The following is a 16,371-nucleotide window of genomic DNA, read 5'->3' as shown; positions in this document are numbered from 1 at the left end:
TATCATGCACCTTTTTTTACTTAGTACATAAGCATAATTATGCACTACTAAAAAAAAAAAAAAAAACTTTCTCAAAGAGAACAAAAAAATCAACCATTGTCACAGGCCACTAGAGGAAAATGCGAGCCACTTAATAAGGACAGTGGTAATTATTAGAAATGAAGACATTTCCAAAAAGTTGCATCCTGCTAAATTAACGCAAATAGAAATCTTAAAAACACGTATCGTCCTACACATGATCAAAGCGGTTTTGTTAGGTTCAAATCAGGAAGTTTGTGGACCATCCGATATAAGTGTGGCTTCGACCAATGATTTAGCTGATCACGGCATCCAAAATAAAGCTTCATGGAATGAACGGCGCAAAACAAATGTAATTTATAAGAGTTTACTTCCTCCATTCATACTCATCCTCTCTTTATTCTTTACTCTTTCTAAACACAATATATATATACAGTCACTTTTGTTAATTCACCTTTCGACCTATATATATATATATATATGTCGTTGTAACTTGTAAGGTGTTGAGTTTCAATTCTGAAATGCTTTTCCTTTGTGGTCGTAAGAGAGCGAAAGCAAGCAAAGGCATGAAGGCCACGCTGAGATACTTAGCAGGAATGGCAGGGCCTAGTGGTTATGGCTCAAATTCAACAGCCGAGCAAGTCACTGAAGATTGTTCTTGCTTTCTCTCTTCTCAGCTAACTGCTCTCATCACAGGTAAGCCTAAGAAGAACACTTTCTTCTCATCATCTCACGAACAGATGTTTCTTCTGAGGTGAATATATATATATATATATATATATTTATCTATAAGGACCATGTGTGGTTGGTTTGATTGGTTTTCTTCTTCCTTGTTTTCTTTTCCCTTCTTATTATTCTTCAAGGCTCCGGTTAAATGATGAGTGCGTGCATGAGTTGATTCAGGAGATTTATAAATGCCAGATTATGTTGTTATATCACTTCCAGCCATCTTCATTTCAGTTGCAGCTCTGTTGTTCCCCTCCTTTTAGATTTGATTTGACAGATCTGGTTTCCCCGGTTCATTTTCAGAAAACCGTAAAATACCGACACTTCAGAACTACTAGAATATAATAATATTGATGAGACACTACACTTATATTTTGTTTTGTTTCTATGTGTGTTATCCAGCGACACGCACAAAACCATACGAGTCATGTCTTGTTTCGTGTTTGTGTAAAATGAGACTTATTAACTAGCTAGCTGAGGAATTATGCATGAAGCTAAGATTTGTTTATTATGGTTACTGTCCCTTTTTTTTTTTTTTTTTTGGGTGGGATTGAGGAAAGTGGGAGTTAGCCTGGCAGTGGCACCCGTGAGTGTACCATAAAGAAGGATGGTGATTTTCTTTATAGCAGCAACAAGACATGATTCTGTCTCCTTCTGTACAATTCTTTTTTCTTCCATATCGGTTCACACTTGAGGTCATATCACCCCCATCTGCAATACACACCATTAAAAAACAAAGACTCATCATTTCGTCGATCTTTCTCCTTTTCTTTTGTTTCTTTTAATGATTGACAGAATCTGCAGAAGATGTTAGTGTTGGATTAGGTCTTGTTTAAGGAATTAATGGGTGAATTGTGATGTGTGAATGAAAATGAAGGTGGGACTTCTGGGATCGGAGCTGAAACGGCAAGAGTTTTGGCTAAGAGAGGAGTGAGATTAGTGATCGGTGCGAGGGACTTGAAGAAGGCGAGAGAAGTGAGACAGAATATCCAGAAAGAAACTCCAAACGCTGAGATTATAGTGTTGGAAGTCGATCTCAGTTCTTTCGCTTCTGTACAGAGATTTTGTTCTGAGTTTTTGGCTCTACAACTTCCCCTCAATATCCTCATGTAAGTTTGTGGTTCGCTCATATATATCAAACCACCTTGTTATTGTATTATAATAATCGTTCTGAAACAGGGAATATTTTTTGACAGAAACAATGCTGGAATATTCTCTCAGAACTTGGAGTTCTCCGAAGAGAAAATTGAGATGACATTTGCCACCAATTACTTGGGTAATTTTCAAGTTCTTGCCTTCCTATAGATATATTCATTCACTTAAATTATTCTTTAACTCCTTATAATTTCGCCAAATTTTGTATTTTTTTGTTGGAATAATTCCATCAAATTTTAATTTATTCTTTGGAATTTAAGCACAATGAATTATAAAAATTTTCAGTTGGAATAAGTCTATTCCGTCCTAATATTTAGAATATTTATAATTGATATTTGGTAATAATATACATGATATTTGATTCAATTGTGTCAATTGGCTTGACTCTACATCCACTATCGTTATGGTCCCCCAGGCATGCATGCGTTATGATCTTTATGAGCTGCAAGGTTAAAGCTTCTGAAGTCTGTTTCCAAAGTGCAAAGCTTTTGTAGAAGATGCTTTGACATGTCATTTTTCCTCGTAGTCCAAGTCTGGGAGAGAATAAAAAATAATAATATATCTATATACTACCTCCGGTCCTAATTATAAGATCTCGTTTATAGACTATAAACGAGGCTTATAATTAAGATTGGGGGTAGTATAACCAAAAAGAAACCAAACAATTTAAAAAAATCTTCAATGTGTTTGTTGATGATATTTGGGAATGATTTGTGAATGCAGGACATTTTTTGTTGACAGAAATGCTGCTAGAGAAAATGATAGAAACAGCAGAGAAGAGTGGGATTGAAGGAAGGATCATAAATGTGTCCTCTGTCATCCATAACTGGGTGAAGAGAGAAGCCTTTCGTTTCCACGACATGCTCAATGGAACAAAGTACGACTGCTAGCTTCTTAATTAATTGCTTCCTCTCTTAAAAACATTCTTAGCTGTGTGTTTAATCCTAAGTGCTTCAACATTACGAGTGATACTAATCACCCCTTAATCTTCCATCTGATTGCAGATATAATGGCACACGCGCATATTCTCAATCAAAGTTGGCCAATATTTTGCATGCCAAGGAATTGGCCAGACAGCTTAAGGTCAGAAATAAACACCAAGAAACATTCTTAAGGTTAGAAATAAATGTACCAGTGACAACATTGTACCAATGTTTATCTTTCCCTGATGTCAGGCAAGGAATGCAAAAGTAACAGTGAATGCAGTTCATCCGGGGATTGTGAAGACAGGAATTATCAGAGCTCATAAAGGCCTAATAACAGGTAACAACATAACTATCCTTCAATCCATTTTGGTATTCTTAAATACAATCTGAAATTGAAAATATCTAATCATTTCACCTCATCACTAAATATTCTTAAAACTTACATGCAGATTCCCTGTTCTTCATTGCATCCAAGTTGCTCAAAACAACATCCCAGGTTTGTCAACAAGTATCCTTATCATTAATCAAACAAGTCCTAAGTCTCAAGTTAAGTTATGTGTTTGTTTTCAAAGAGGTTAACAATAATCTATAATTCTATATATGAAATGGACAGGGCGCAGCAACAACGTGTTACGTTGCAGTGAGTGCACAAACACAAGGATTGAGTGGGAAATACTTCGCAGATTGTAATGAGAGTACCTGCTCAAGTCTGGCAAACGACGAATTTGAAGCCCAGAAACTATGGAACAACACTCGAGCTTTGCTTCATAAAAGACTGCGTCAGGCTTCTTCTTGAATGCCTTTAATTTCTTCAAACACCCACCCTTGTGTATATACATAAAAATATAAACACTGTCTACTTACCGCTATAGGACTATTACATTACTAGTCAAACCTCCAGGCATGTTATAATGAAGGCAATTCCAGGTGTAGCTTCACAGTATTGAATTACTTTCTCAAATAAAACTGCATACAGAGTTAAATGTACTCTCACTCCCATTTCTCCTTGCAATTTTTTCTGGCCAAATTCATAGGTAGGGGAATTTCCCTTTTGGATTAAAACGTCGGCATAAGTTAATTAATTCAAGTGTACTAATTCAGACGCCAATAATCTGAAAGATACTCAAGTAATAATAGGATTATTTGGGGATGAAGACATTTTCACTCCCAAAGCATACCTGAAAAAATGTGTAAGCGCGAGATATTTGCTGGATAAGATTACGAGTAAATAAAGACAACATTTTTTAGCATATATGAAGTTATCAAAATATTTAATTTAATTGGAAGCTTTCAGAATTAGGATGGGTTAGACTTGGCATGGATACGTCAGTTAACTAGAGAAGCAAAGTCACTTGTGGGAACCTAATTCAAGATAAAAATGAAACTTGGAAACGCATGTTCATGAAATTAGGTTACATTCCTAATAGCGCTGCTGAAAAGTTAAATATATTATTTAATTACAACATATGTTACATAATCTCTTTACAATACTTATATGCATCATAAAATTATATATCAATTTCTACGTTAGGCAAATTAATCTTTTAAAAAAAACAGTAAATATAAATACTCTAATAATTTATTTAACTTCCTTAATCTCCCCAAATTAATTAAGTTTTATATTTAGAATTGGAGGTAGTGTAAAGATGTCTTGTGCATTTTGGTGATATCCAAATTTAGATTAAAACCCCAGGGTGGGGGGTGATGAAGATCTATTTTATATCCACTGCTCTATTTACATCGTCAAACAAAAGCATGATTAACTGAAGAGCTGTTAAAAAAACCAAATAAGAAATGAGAATAAAAAATAGATGGAAAAATACAGAAGGGCCACACACAGAAAAAGGTTATGTCCTCATACGATATCAAGTTACAATACACATTTTGCGAAGCCCTTAGTATATCTTAGATATGGGTTCAGCCATCTACAATGCCTGTGTCTTCAATCACATGTCAACTTGTTTAGCAGCCTGAGTCATGAGTTATGACTGCATGAGCCCTACAAGACTCAGCGTTTCTCATCCAACAATGTAGGGGTAGCCAAACAGCCTGCACTTGACTTTATTTCCTAGCCTGCCATATAAAAGATCTTAGCATCAATTGATCTTGCGAGAAAACTATCACGATTGTTTCAGCATTCACAGAGCACAACCACTCATGGAATGTTGGCTATCTGGTCAGGAGAGAACAAAGAACCAGGTCGCACAATTTAGGTGATGGAGCGTCTAACCTAAATTGAAAGGAGGAAAAGCTAAGCTGATCAAGGTAGAGGTTCATCAGAATGTCTTTCGTCAACAGTAAGATAAATTTGAGGCAAAATGACAAGCTCAAGGATTCAAATTTCAAACCTCTAGGTCTTCAGTCATTATATTGATTACTGTTGCATGATGTTAGGGAAACAAATCGCTCCCACCAACTTCCAGTTCCAGGTTCTAATATCTATAGTCCCTATATCAAAGACATATGGTCTGATAGCAGCTCTAAACTTATTCTGCTAGAAGCTTGTCAGTTGTTAAAGCCTGAAAAATCATGTTGCCACATCCATTCATAGGACCTCATCTTAGGCTCAAACGTTAAAGAAAGCAAAAGCACATTGAAGCACTATCTCTAACAATGATCAATGTTTATCTACCCTTAAATTTGTATAATAGTGTCCTTGTCAAGGAAAAGGTAAAAATATTATAAACTAACCTCATGATCATAACATGATAATAACTTCTTCTAAGGAGAATTCCAACTTTGCAATAACAACAGATAGTGTTGACAGAGTTAAATCCAAGAAGCACAAGTTACCAATTAGATTCATACCCTCAAACGAGGAGACTGGCGAACTGATGAGGCAGATCCAGGAGACAATGCAGCAGATGTTACCCGTCTTCCGAGGGTTTGTTTCTTGGTAGGTCTCTCACCTTTCATAGGTTGAACTTGATTCTCATTTTTCTTGGTCGGGGAATCACTCCTGAAGGATGATATAGATAGATCTGGAGCAGATGTAGAGATGATAGCAGACTCTTGATGTTCACTATTTAAGGATGCTACACTCCCTGTTAGTTAACTTATTAGAAATTTATGTGAAAGATAAATCGACATCTGCTGATACAAGATAAGCTAATGACTTCAACAACAGTACATTGTATATAAGAAATAATTAAAAACTTCTCTGGTTAAAAAAAAAAATTAGAAATTTCCATTTCAACAAGCATATCATGCCAATTTCCACTACAAAGCAAAATTTCAGGACGCCAGAAGTCAAAGGTATAGACGCGTAAGATAGAACTAAGGCTCCAGGACACTTAGCATCCCCATTTTATGCATCTATGATGATGTTCATATATAAAGCCACAAGTCATACCCTGTGCAACTGCTTCTTGAAACTTCCTCCTCATAACTCTGACATATTTAAATAGCCCATTTGTCTTGTTTAATTCATGAATCAACTCTTTGGTTCCTTTGACGGGGGGTTCACAGTTCAATACTGAAAGAAAAGAAACGAATTCAGATTCACGAAGCATATCATTACATTGTTTTGAGATTATAAACAAAACCAAAATTGCTGCTTACACGTGTAAGTATCATTTTCATGACGGATGGTAAAAAAACACTCCTCATTGGGATTGTTCACATTGATACTCTTGAAGGTAAACTTCACCCCTGATGTGCAGAAGAACTTGTTAAGACATCGAAGAATGAAGAAGAATAAAATTGGACAATATGAACAACATCAATTACCATGTCCGCCTTCAACATGGAATCCAAGGACTGTATTGTACCATGAGATGGCCTCCAGAATTTCATCTTTTCGTTCAGTGCTTCCATTCATTGTCCCTTCAGAATCTGCCAAGGGTTTAGAATATACAAGTGTTTCTCAGAAAGCATGAACATCCAATTAATATAATGCAAAATTGAGAAAGGGAAAAGGAAGTGGGTGACACTACCAGAATCACAAAATGTTTCCTAGTCGAAGCCAGGGATAAGTGAAAAAAGGTACTGTAAGACATACTCCCAAAGGTTTGTCATCAACCATGTCACATAAAATTTGGAGGTACTTATTTATAAAGCTAAATATTGGGATCTCAAATCAACTGATAGGACCACATGATCCTTCTCTTTATAGATCTGTCCGTTTCGTGCGGAATACTGAGTACTGTGCCAAATTTGCTGTTTAACAACAATTTTAGTTTCGAACAAAATTTTCAAATAAATGTGATTAAACAGCTCACACAAGATAGTGAGCTTCTTAATGTCGCTAGACTTATTAAAACTGGGCAATTGGATCCCCGTTTACCAAGAGCTGATCTGGTTCTCCAATTGCTCCAATGGGTACGATAGTCGTAACGATATAACTAAATATATATGAAAGCTTCATCAAACCCAAAATATAATGGGCGCCGGCGCGCAGATTCAAGCATCATCATGAAAAGTATCCTAACAAATGAGAATGGAATCTTCAGCATTTATGTCTTATTCTAACGGAAATATCAAAAACAATCTTTTATTTAAGTGCTAGCAAACTGATAGAGGCAATGCTAATCACCTTTCCTCTTCCACAGGACCACAACTATAAAAATGTGCGTCAAACAGATACAAGAGTGCATACAAAAACAGATTGGAACAGAATAAAGATAATGTCAACAAGTCAACAGCCAGCCGGAAGCCTAGAAAGGCTTAGAAGATTGCCATGAAGCGTATGCAGTGCCTAAATTCACAAACAGATCATTACCAGGAGAATGCTCAGATAATATTGCAGCATATTCACAATTCTTGGTTCTTTGCTCCTGAACACTACTCTTAAGATCTTCAACTCTAGTCTTTGCAGAATCAATAGCATCCATCAGAGCCATACGCTTGGCCTCTTTGCGAGTCTTCACTGCGTGAACATGCAATTAAGAGTTGCAATAAGTAATAAGCCAACGCTTAGTCACTAAAAGCTATCATGTTCAGATACTTGCGACGATGAAATTATGCAGTCTGGTTCAGAGAAATTCAAATTCAAGTCCACAACTATAAAGGGACAAGATGAGAGTAAATATTTACCTCCCAGGGCTTTAACCAAGTCATCCTCTGCCTCCCTCAATTTAGCTTTGGCGTCTTCTAATTTAGCTGGAAAGACATAGAATAAATCAAAATCTACAATCCGTATTATAAGCGATAGTTATAAAAGCATAGTTACCCGACAAAAGATTGTATCATGGAAAACATGTAAAGGCTCAGAGCCCTAATTTATTATAACCATAACCCAATATCAGTAGGAAATTCTGTTCAGAGGAGCAGTTCAATTTGGAAGTAAACTAGTGGGGAAACCTCGCCTTGATACTGAGCAGTTTCTTGTGATCTTGCCCTTAATGATTCAAGGGATTTCATAAAAGAAGAAGAAAAGACGTCAATCTTGTGCTGTAGAACCGGAATCTCTGCATCGCAGATCAAGCGCCCAGACTCCATTTTCTTTAGCACTGATTCAGCCATTTGCGTGCACTAGCTACTAAACGCCGCAACAGGTGTAGTTTCGCCCCATTTTCATGTAGCCCTCCCTTGTTCTCTTGGGAAAAAAGTTGCAGAGCTGTTCTATTGACAGTGAAGAGAAGAAGAATGAACAAAGAAGGATGGCGAAATTGAAGGTCTAAACCAAAATGGGTTTCATGGAGAACGCCAAACCGGAATCGGGAAACGTTTCGAGCTGCAGGGTAGCAGAGGCAAACCACAGAAATAAGAGAAGAAAATGACCGAAATCGATTTCAAACCCTCCTCTGAATTTTATAGCCCGCCATTTTGTATTTGAATTATATTTATAACTAATTATTTTTTAAATATAATTAAGGAAAACTGACAAATGATTAGTTTTCAGGTACTTTTTTTTTTCCGGTACTTTAAAAATTAATCTTAGACCAAGAAAAATTATTAATGTTGAATTTAATAATGTGTTCTTATAAACTTGAAAAAAAAAGTGAGTTGCTATTATTCAAATAAAAAAAATGCTCAAGCTAGTGGGTTTTTTTTTTGGCCAGCGCTTAATTTAATGGGTTAAAGAAATGGAAAGTGAAAAGTATAAGCCATGGGTAGAATAATATATATGATATTTAGCAAAAAAAACAGTACATTATATGCTGAAAAAAGGGAAAATGACAAAAAAAATTGAAAATTACTAAATCCTAAATCAGGTTTGACAACACCACTTTATTTGATATTAACAATACTGAATTTGCAAATCATAACAAATTTTTGTTAATATTCTTTCTTTGATACTTAGTAATTTTTAACTTCTTTTTTGTCATTTTTTCTGTTAAAAAAGTAAAAGTATAAAGTTAAAAATAAAAAGTTTTAAATAGAAGTGATTTGGGGGGTGTATGGGTAGAAATAAAACCATAGCTTTAAAAGTACTTTTGTGGTATACGAAGTAAATATGTAAAAAAAAAAATTTGTCCCAATTTATAAAAAAATACTTTTTAAAAGCACTTCTTGAATAATCCCAATGAAAAAAAAAATCAGACCAGACCAGCCTGTTCAACCGAAAAACCGATGAACCGGTCTTTGGTCCGGTCTGGTTAAAGGAAAAAAACCGACCTATGATCAAACCGGAAAAAAACCAATTCAACTGGTAAAGACCAACCAACCTGCCGGTTAGATAGGTTGTCTGGTTTAATAATTTTAGTCTTCATGTTGTTCACAAAGGCGATTGTCACTCTTGAGGCCATTTGCATTTCTGCCATTAGAAGAGCAAGAGGTGATGATCGAAAATCCAGAGAATCCTACAAAAGAGAGAGGCAGTAATTGAGGAGGGAAAAGATAACTGGGGGAGAAAAAGAGTAGAGAATGAAGAAGATATCTCGGGTGTTGAGGTTTGAGGAGGTGGTGGGAACGTTGAAATAAGAAGGATAGAGGTGGCAGTTGTAACATCCCAAAATTTCTAACCTAGAAATAGAAAAATATGTCACACCCTGATATCTTTAACATGATTAATGAAGGAATTAGGGTTGACCAAGGTTAGGTGAGATAAAAGATAGATAAATAGCACAACAATTGAAGTGAAAACTAAAAAAGAACTAAATTGTCATTTTTAAAATGATTGGTCTATAAAAGGCATTATCGTAATTAGTGTCTGAAAATTCTAAAAATTTCTAGTAAACCATGGAAAATAAAATTAATGCCGTAGAACGGAATTTGAAGTCTAGGAAGTAAATACAGGTTGAAAATAATTTATTAAAAAATTATTTTTAATTATTAATATTTTGGCTAAATTAGGGAAAAGTGACCAATATCAATTATTAAAAATACCTAGAGATCTCAAAAAATTATGAAAAATTAAATAAAACTCATTTAGGAATTATGAAGATTTATAAAATTATTTTTAGCCCTAAATGATGAGGATATTAGCTTTAATTGAATTTAACGCTAAATTAATATCACTAGATTGTCTGTTTTTACGGAAACGGCAATTTAAAGAGTTATAGGGGGATAAAAATTATAAAATTAATCAGAAAAGTTCCTTTTATTGAGATATAATTAATGATGATCTGATATAAGAATTCTGAGATACTAGAATTTTTCGGCTATAAGATAAAATAAACCAATATTATATTAAAACTCAATGGACGGTCAGGACAATCGGAGTGGTAAAATTTCTGACAGAATGTCAAGGACACATGTCATGCCCAAATTGGCTAAGAAGGAAAAAAAGAAAATAATAATCAAGTTAGATTAAAATCTAATTAGGATTAAGTAAGATGATTATGGTTAAGTAATCTTCCATAAGATCTTGACACATGGAAAACATGGTTCATTAAATAGCTAGGATTCAACCATCTATCTTTGAAAAGTCAAAAGCTTCTAGAAGGGTAATTAGCCAAGTTAATCAAGGAATTAAGAGAGTTAACCTTAATTAAAGCCTAATTAATCTTAATAGATAAGAAGAGATGATATAAGCCCTAATGACTCACCATCCAAGTGTCAACATATTAAGCCATGTAGCTTAAGATTTGTACATTTGGAAAGAGGTAAAAATTGGAAGGCTAAGATCAAGTCTTATGCAAGAAGAGCATGTGTGGAATTAATAGAAATATGAAGCCTATAAATACCGCCCCCCACATGTTCATTTCATGCAAGGCCATTCAAGTAGGGAAACTCTTGCAAAATTTTATTTAGAGAGAGAAAGAAGAGAGTTTTAGTGAGAGAAAATCACTTGGAAGCAATGTAAGCTTCTACAACTCTTCTATTTCAAGTTATGTTGGTTTTATGTTATTTTGACAATGATGGAAAGTTATTTTCCTAAGACGAGGTGCTGCCCAAATTTCATCAAAATGGATAGGAAGGGTTTAGGTTATGTATGATTAAGATTAGGTATGGTTAAAGGTTAAGGATTAAGTGATTACATGTTAGTTTTGTTAAAAATCCTTTTCCCTATGATTATATATAGTGTTTGGCCAAATTGAGAAATGCATTAGGGAAGTTGTTTCAATTCAATTTGATGCTTTCAATAAGTTTAAATGATGATTTAGTGTAGGTATGTACCAAGAAAGTAAGGTTGGAAGCATTAAAATTGAAATGAGAATTTTGAAACCCTAAATGCATAGTGTTCGGCCAAGTCAAGTTCAGGAAGGGATTGGATTTTCATAAAACTAATATGATAAATGGATTCTACATGAAAAATTATGTAGGAAAGGCCCAAGAAAGTTCAAGAATTAAAGCTAGAAAAATAAACCCTAAAAATCAAGGAAAAAGGGGTTTAAGGGGTTATGTTAAGTTATAGAGTTGTAATAATGCTTAATGTTGTATCATTAGTTGCCTAATAGGCTATATACAACAAAGGAGCAAAGATCTAGTCAAGAGGAAAGAATTCAAGAGGAAGGAAAGTATTCAAGGTAGCTTTGCAATCTATTATATTAGAGTGTCACTTTACTTTGTATGATTATGGCTATGTGTTTTGCTAACTTGTTATGCTATGAGGTGGATGAGAGTGTTATGTTATATGATGTCGCCTCCATGCAATTTATTGGCTTATGCTATGTTGAGTGCTATGAATGTTTATGATAATATGTCATTGCCATAGCATGAACATAAAGTTATCATATGCATGCATGTAGCTTGATTTACAATGTATTGTGTGACCTTGATAATGTATGCAATTGCTACTAAGATTTCCCAAGAATCTTATCCTAATATTTAAACAAACCCTAGGGCCTTCAACATCTAATGGCAAAGGAAGGGAGTTGGCTCTTCCTTGAAAAGGTAGTAAGCCATAGTAACTTTATATGACTTTGAACATTTCTATTTTGGAAGAATGTAATGATAAGCATGCTTTAAGTTTCTAATAGTATGATTGAGGTTAGAAGTATACAAGCATGATTAAAATAGTCTAAGCATGTTAGAAATAGTTAGTATAGTTAATGAGAGTATGTTATGATGGTAAATGGTCAATTAAAGTTAAATTACCCTTTCAATGGGGGTAAAAAGTCAACTACAATGGACCAAAGTTTGACCAATAACCATTTGAGTAAATGAGTGAGTTAGGTTATGAAATTTGGTGAGCAAATATATCTGATTTTTCTCTTTAAAATGAGAGGTAGTTTGCCTGATTCCAATAACCGAGCAAAAAGTTATGCGTTCCTAAAATTAGGCAAAGATAAGGTAAAAATCAAAAAATGACCAAATGAACAGTAAATCTTTCAGAGAAAACTGGGTTCGAAATTTCAAGGCAATCAGTCCAGAAACTATTTTTTCTCAAAATTTTATCCAAAGAGCTTTCCATAAAACTTGGAATCTCTCGATTTCAATTTTTCTATAATTAGTTATGAATTTTCAAAATTTGCTATATTTTAGGGTTACAATGAATAGTAATCCGAAAAAGAAAATTTTCAAACTTAATTTTTCATAACTTGTAGTCTTCAAAAGTGATATCAAATGCTTCCGCAAGGCAAGTTAATTGGTATAAACTTAAGATGTGACAGCGGTGGGGGGATGTGGAAAGAGGAAGAAGAGCAAAATGAGGAGCCATTGAGGACGAGGACAGAGAGGTGAGCGAAGCGAGAAAGTAATCCAAGGAAGTGAAGGGACGATAGGCAATTATTTTACTATTAAAAGAAGGAATGCACAACCTGTAATTTCAGAGCAAGCACGGCAGTCCAAGTCTTCCAAGTCTTTCCTTTGGGCTGGTTGGTTTTTGATTGTGGTACTTGGTGGAGTGATTGAGGGGTAAGCCATAAGCAAATGGAGATTAAAAAAAAAAAGATGGTTGCAGAGCAATGATTCAGAGGTGGCCCACACAAAAGGTAAAAGAGTTCCCAAGAAAAGAAGAGTGAAAAATGTTTAGATGGAGTTTGGAATTGAGCCGCTTGAAGAAATTTTTATCAAGGACAGTTTACTAAAATTAAATATTCAAACTATTTTTATGGTTTTTTTGTATTTTGTTGACTGATTATTATTTATGAATATTATTTTAATATGACCGGTCTAATCTCGATCAGACCATTAACTCTTAACCTACTATCTTGATTATTCATTGTCCAGTCTGATTTTTTTGTTCTTTGAATAATCCAAATACCTCTGGTCTGGCTCTTGCCCCAACTCACAAACGTCCAAATCCAAAAGCAGGCATTATTTTAATTGGTTTGGCACTTGGGTTTGGGCAAACAAAGCCCATTCATCCCTCGGGCCTGGACTGACTTAGCAGTGACCAGGCTAAACGATGGCCCTGATAGAAAGGAAAATACACTTGGGCTTTTTATTGGGGAATTGGGCTTTGTTTCCCATAACAGGCCTCCATAAAACACTGCTTGCTTGCTTATTGTTTGCCGATATCTGGAAAACGAGTATTAATTACGGGGCCCGTTAAGTCTCTTTCTTAACGGGTCCTTGACGCTGCCTCCCCTCGATTGAAAAGGCTGAACAACGATCAGGAATAAATCTTCGTACCATTTCTATTTTTGGGTGGAATATTGTGAGACTAAAACTCAGCACCACAAGTGACTTCAAATACAAGGATGGTCAAACACAGTGCCAATGAACGACACATGGAGATCAATGTAACTTGTTGCTCGCGTTGGTGGCACCCTCGTTTGGATCAGCTTAAATACTTATTTAACTACTTATAAATATGTTTCATGTAAATTGCTTATTTTGTATTTCATAAATTATAGTTAAAAAAATTATTTATATGTCGTTGAGTTCATGATTATGGATCCCTGAACCCTAATTCATGAAGGAAGGAAACCTATCTCATGATCTCGGACAAGCTCCGCTTTAGTTTTCTGCAACTGCCCCCGACACATTCTCTTAATTTCTGTGTATGTTCTTCTTTTTTTTTGGGGGTCTTGGTCCAAGGTATATTCACTGTTTCATCCAATAAGATGAAATAGATTATTACTCACAATTACCGCACCTTATAAGGCGCTTTTTAAAAAATAAAAGCCAATCCAAATTATAGAGTGTTTATGATTTTATTCTCTAATTATCGACTTTCACACTCTTGGAGAAATTATCGTTGCTATTAGCATGGGAAATTAAAATGAATCGTAGATAATCTGTATCAGAATAGAAAGTTTTGTTTTAGCTAAAATAATAAAGAGAAAGAACATTAAAAATCAACATAATGTTTCTTAAAATATCTACATAACTTAAATAAACGATTTTCAGGTACACATCATATGAAATAAAACAAATCAAAATATTTAATCAAAATTTTTTTAAAAACATTATATACTTGAGGTAATGAATTAGCATTATTTAAATTACGATTGAATACATTTTAGTCATATCTTGGGGTCAAAGATTTATACAAATCGAAATTCAATTAATCATGAAGAAATATTTTTAATATTTGTTTCCAATTGTCTCAAAGGCAGTGCAAAACAAATATCTACCACTTACCGTTTGTTTGGACCGAACCCCACCACTTAAAATTAAAAATGCCTACGTGTTTAGCAACAATTAATGTTAACACGTGATGGCTAACAATAATTCAGCTAATTTAACAGTGAAGCAAGAATCAAATATTTTGGGTGGGTCTTAAAAGAGAAAGCAAATATACAAGCCATCCATTTTGATTTTGTTAATAATATCTTAAACACTTTTTGAGCCGAAAGAATAAAAGAGCACAACGCTAGTGATCTTGAAAGAATAGAAGAAAGAACATTCCAAAGTAGCCCAATTCAATTGGACGCAGAATTAAAAGAATTAGTTGAACAAATGGCAAACTCATCTAAATGCCAGAACCATCAGGCAAGGAAAGGAACAGTGAGCTAGCTAGCTTTCATAAAGTGCTAAATTTTGATATTAAATTTATTAGAAACATATTGAAATTATTAGAGCTGGGTTACATAAAATTATGGTGGGGGCCATTTACTGGGCATGCACTAGACGACCGATTGAAGAACTCTCAAATAATTGGTTGAAGTTTCAAAGTCAATTGCTTAAAAGCAAGAACACAATTCCAACACCTCCATTCATTCTTTCAATCCACGTTCCACAGAATCTTTGTTAGTAAGCAGACGCGTGTCACTTGGGGGGGGGGAGAAGAGATAGAAGAAGAAGCAAGAGTAAGCAAATTATTTGTTTAAAAGGAACAATCATTATAAGAAAGAAATTAGAAAAAATTACAAAAAAAACAGCTAAAATTAAAAAATTATATACAAAGACCCGTTCATAAAAATTATTATCAAAACCCGTATTAATGTTGTGAAAGGTTCCTATTTGTAATTTTTTTTATTTCGGAGGTCTTTTTTTGTGATTTCCCAAGAAATTATATCACATTTTATTCTTAACATAAGATCTAATTGATTAATTTAAGGAGATTAAAAAAGTTACTAAATTACTTAATTATGGCATATGTTGCATGATTTCTTTAAAATAGTTACATGTATCATTATATTATATATTAATTTATAAGTAAGACAAATTAGTTGGGAGAAAAATGATAAATATAAATACTTTAAAGTAATTTAATAACTTTTTTAATCTATTCTAATTAGTCAACTAGATAAAGATCAGAGATAGTAAATTTTATGCACTTGAATTTAGTTAAAAAAACAATGCTTTGTATAAATAATACCATATCCGATCCTTAATATAAGAACAAGTTAAAAATTTGATTTGGTCCTAACTATAAGATCTTAATCCACTTTATCTCATATTTTTCCTTCAAAATATCCCTATTAATTAAAAAAAGATCTTAACAAAGGAAATTTCAATACACATGATGATAGAAAATAGTTTAAGGAGATCAACATATATTTATAACAAATAATCAACTTAATTGTTTTCTTTAATATTTTCAAATTATTTATTTAATTTTTATATTAAGAACTAGTAGCATGAATAGGCGTTAAAACGTTAATAATTGTCAGTGGTAATTTAAAACACACACACATATATCCAATCCATTTCACGAGGTAAACAAAATCCATTTCGAAATATGCATAAGAATGAACATGCTTAGTTTTTAACTCAAGTTTGAGCTTGTCATTACAGTTCCCCCTTTCAGTTCCACTAAATGATACTAGCATGGATTATTCATCCTCCAATTTTAAATATAAGATTTATTTAAGAATTCTGATTTGAT

At 33.9% G+C, this 16,371-nt stretch overlaps 2 protein-coding genes across 2 annotated transcripts; one reads left to right on the top strand and one right to left on the bottom strand.

Annotated features, from left to right (window-relative positions):
• The first annotated feature begins 517 nt into the window (after window positions 1–517).
• LOC114727408 (short-chain dehydrogenase TIC 32, chloroplastic) lies at window positions 518–3,837 on the top strand. The gene is made up of 8 exons (XM_028914118.1): window positions 518–714; window positions 1,622–1,853; window positions 1,941–2,020; window positions 2,623–2,776; window positions 2,904–2,982; window positions 3,075–3,162; window positions 3,275–3,321; window positions 3,439–3,837. Exons 1-8 carry the CDS (start codon window positions 540–542, stop codon window positions 3,619–3,621), a joined length of 1,038 nt encoding a protein of 345 aa, XP_028769951.1. The 5' UTR covers window positions 518–539; the 3' UTR covers window positions 3,622–3,837.
• A 663-nt stretch (window positions 3,838–4,500) lies between these two features.
• LOC114727409 (kinetochore protein SPC25 homolog) lies at window positions 4,501–7,929 on the bottom strand. The gene is made up of 7 exons (XM_028914119.1): window positions 7,860–7,929; window positions 7,546–7,692; window positions 6,555–6,659; window positions 6,387–6,476; window positions 6,178–6,300; window positions 5,634–5,869; window positions 4,501–4,898 (listed from the first exon to the last, which is right to left on the bottom strand). The coding sequence occupies exons 2-7, from the start codon at window positions 7,664–7,666 to the stop codon at window positions 4,887–4,889; spliced, it is 687 nt and encodes a 228-aa protein (XP_028769952.1). The 5' UTR covers window positions 7,667–7,692; window positions 7,860–7,929; the 3' UTR covers window positions 4,501–4,886.
• Between the last annotated feature and the right edge of the window lie 8,442 nt (window positions 7,930–16,371).

Source organism: Neltuma alba, unplaced genomic scaffold (genome assembly GCF_004799145.2).
Source record: "Neltuma alba isolate B1F8T4 unplaced genomic scaffold, ASM479914v2 tig00012470_pilon, whole genome shotgun sequence".
NCBI lineage: Eukaryota > Viridiplantae > Streptophyta > Magnoliopsida > Fabales > Fabaceae > Neltuma > Neltuma alba.
Note: the sequence above shows the minus strand (reverse complement) of the source record. Positions and strands in the feature narration are given on the sequence as shown.